Below are 2,571 nucleotides of genomic sequence, written 5' to 3'. Positions count from 1 at the left end.
ATTTTCTTCTTATGAAATCTTTATCGTCGGATTTGGGGTGTCTAGAGCGAAATGCATGATCATACTTGAACATGTTTAGACAACGGTCTGATGTGAAATTATGCTCTGCATCAAAATTTAACTTGAAAAAGAATTTTTTGTTATTGTAGCATTTCTCGAGTAGAAAAATTCTGGATTTCAAAGTTTGGATAATACTTTAGTGTAACTATGATTTTGTAATTTGCTTCTCAAAAGATCTATTTAATATCACACGATGAGAATAAATTATCAATTTATCCAACATTATAGCTTTTCAATGCAAGTTCATATTAGTCAATACTTTGACTTGTACTTACAATCGCACGCAATTTGTGCTGTCTTTATTTTTTCGGATTGTAGAGCATTACACCTTAAAACTTATTTTCAAGAAAAAGCTTCAGATCTAATATTAAGATATTTTTTCGAGGCAAATCTAAATATCATTTTGGTCAAATTTCGCCCTCCAGGAAGAATACTTGTACATTGGTGCAGCTGTTTTTGTTATAGTATTTTGTGCAATTGAGATGACCAAGCCAAATAAACCTGATAACCTTGAGCCTGAGATTTACAACATGGAGGGGGGGGGGGGCGCGACAAGCTAATAGCCTTGAAAATTGGATATGGTGGAGACGTGTTTGGTAATAGGATCTTAAAAAAAAAAAAAATGATTCTAATTTCTGACAAAGGCTAACTTAATGGAGCTAGCAATGACAATGACGGGGATGATAATCCTCACGATGACCATGTTAAATATTAAATCCAACTTAGCTCATCGGATTTAGCTAGCTAGCTATGACAACTAACTTTTGCACATCCGTGTAATCCTTATCCGGCCGGATGGCGATCATGCATTTACGATCGATAACATGCATCTGGTGCTATAAAAAGAGATCAATAGCCATATTCCCCCACATGCATCTAAACTAAATACGTAGAGCACCCATGCCATTGCGTATCTTTTCTAGCAATTATATATATGTTAAACGATCCAAGTTCAACAATGGCCTTTGCTTCAACGAAGTCGGCGTCGTTGCTATTGCTGCTCTTCTTCCTTGTTGCGCTCCCATCTCTCTCCCACCAGCAACACATCCGCCTCATCGACCGTGATTCCCCTGAGTCCCCTCTCTTCGAATCGAGCGCCGCCACCCTGGCCGACAAGTGGCGGAGGATCCATCGGCGCTCGGTCGCCTACCGTGACCACTTCCAAGCAGTCATGGAAGGCCGCCGCAAGTTGTTGTCGACGCCGCTAGCTGCAGAAAACCTACAGGAGGCTGGCTTCGATCAGGTCGGTGGGGAATACCTGATGGAATTCACCATCGGCACTCCTCCGGTAAAGGTAACGGGGATGCTGGATGTGGCGGGCGACTTCATCTGGACTCAGTGCGAGCCATGTCCCAACTGCAGCCCCCATCTCGGCCCACTCTACGACCCCTCAAAGTCCTCCACAAGCACCACCTTCTCCTGCTCATCCTTCGAATGTCTCGCTGTCCCGCCTGGTCACGTTTGCCGCGGCAACGAGACGTGTCGGTACGTCCGGAAAAACGAGAGTGGCGTCGAGACCAACGGCCTCCTCATCTCCGACGTGCTCGCCATCGACGGTGTCACCTATTTTGGTAAGGTGCCTTTCGGCTGCGGCAACGACAACTCTTTCTCTACGAGACTTGCTCCGGCGAGGGTGGGTCTCACCGGGAACGAGTACTTCTCGCTCGCGTTCAGATCTAATAACTCCACACCGTTTACCTTCTCCCACTGCTTTAGGAAGGATTTTGATAACCCCTCCGCCGGGAACACCTCTAGTGAGCTGCACCTGGGGAAGGAAGCACGGCTAAACGGTAGGTCGTCGCCGTTAACCCTGTGCCCGAAGGGCAGGAACCGGTTCTTCTCGCCCACCTTACTTGGGATGGGCGTCGGCACGAGGGCGCTGAACCTGACGAGGGAGTTGGTGGGCGGGAACTGCTCCATTTTCTTCACCTCGTCGACGCCCCTCACCTTCTTGAAGAAACCATTTTTCGATCTAGTGGCGTCCACGGTGACGGAACAGGCTCACCTTCCGGAGCTGCCGCGCCGAGCGAATGACCCTTGGGACTTGTGCTTCAACGGGACCTTTCAGGATTTGGTGGGGTACCTCCCAAAAATATTGGTCTCTTTTGATGGTGAAGTGGCGCTGCCCTTGTGGAAGGAACAAATATATGCTGAGGTGGATCATGGAAGGACCTGCCTTCTCATGGCACCAACCGACGGCGATAATATGATCGGGACTTACTTTCAGATGAACAGAAATATTGGTTATGATCTTCGTAGAAAATCCGAATATCTGCTCTATTTGGATCCTGATCACTGCGGCTGACCATGATTCATTAATTTCATCAAGTGAATGTATATATGTGTCTGCTCAATATATATATATATGCATGCACATATGCCTCTATATGTATATATATGCATCTAATTCATGATGTGCAGATTTAGGTCTGGGTATTATATATAGATTTTAGTTATGAATTGTTATATATATTATTAGTTGGAACTACTGATAAGTATTTCAATTGTTCT

General features: G+C 45.4%; 1 protein-coding gene across 1 annotated transcript; it reads left to right on the top strand.

Annotated features, from left to right (window-relative positions):
• Window positions 1-1,018: 1,018 nt before the first annotated feature.
• LOC140856206 (probable aspartic protease At2g35615) lies at window positions 1,019-2,365 on the top strand. Its single transcript, XM_073253349.1, has one exon. It carries the CDS (start codon window positions 1,019-1,021, stop codon window positions 2,363-2,365), a length of 1,347 nt encoding a protein of 448 aa, XP_073109450.1.
• Window positions 2,366-2,571: the final 206 nt, after the last annotated feature.

Source organism: Elaeis guineensis, chromosome 3, assembly GCF_000442705.2.
Source record: "Elaeis guineensis isolate ETL-2024a chromosome 3, EG11, whole genome shotgun sequence".
Lineage (NCBI taxonomy): Eukaryota > Viridiplantae > Streptophyta > Magnoliopsida > Arecales > Arecaceae > Elaeis > Elaeis guineensis.
This window is presented reverse-complemented; position numbering and strand designations above follow the sequence as displayed.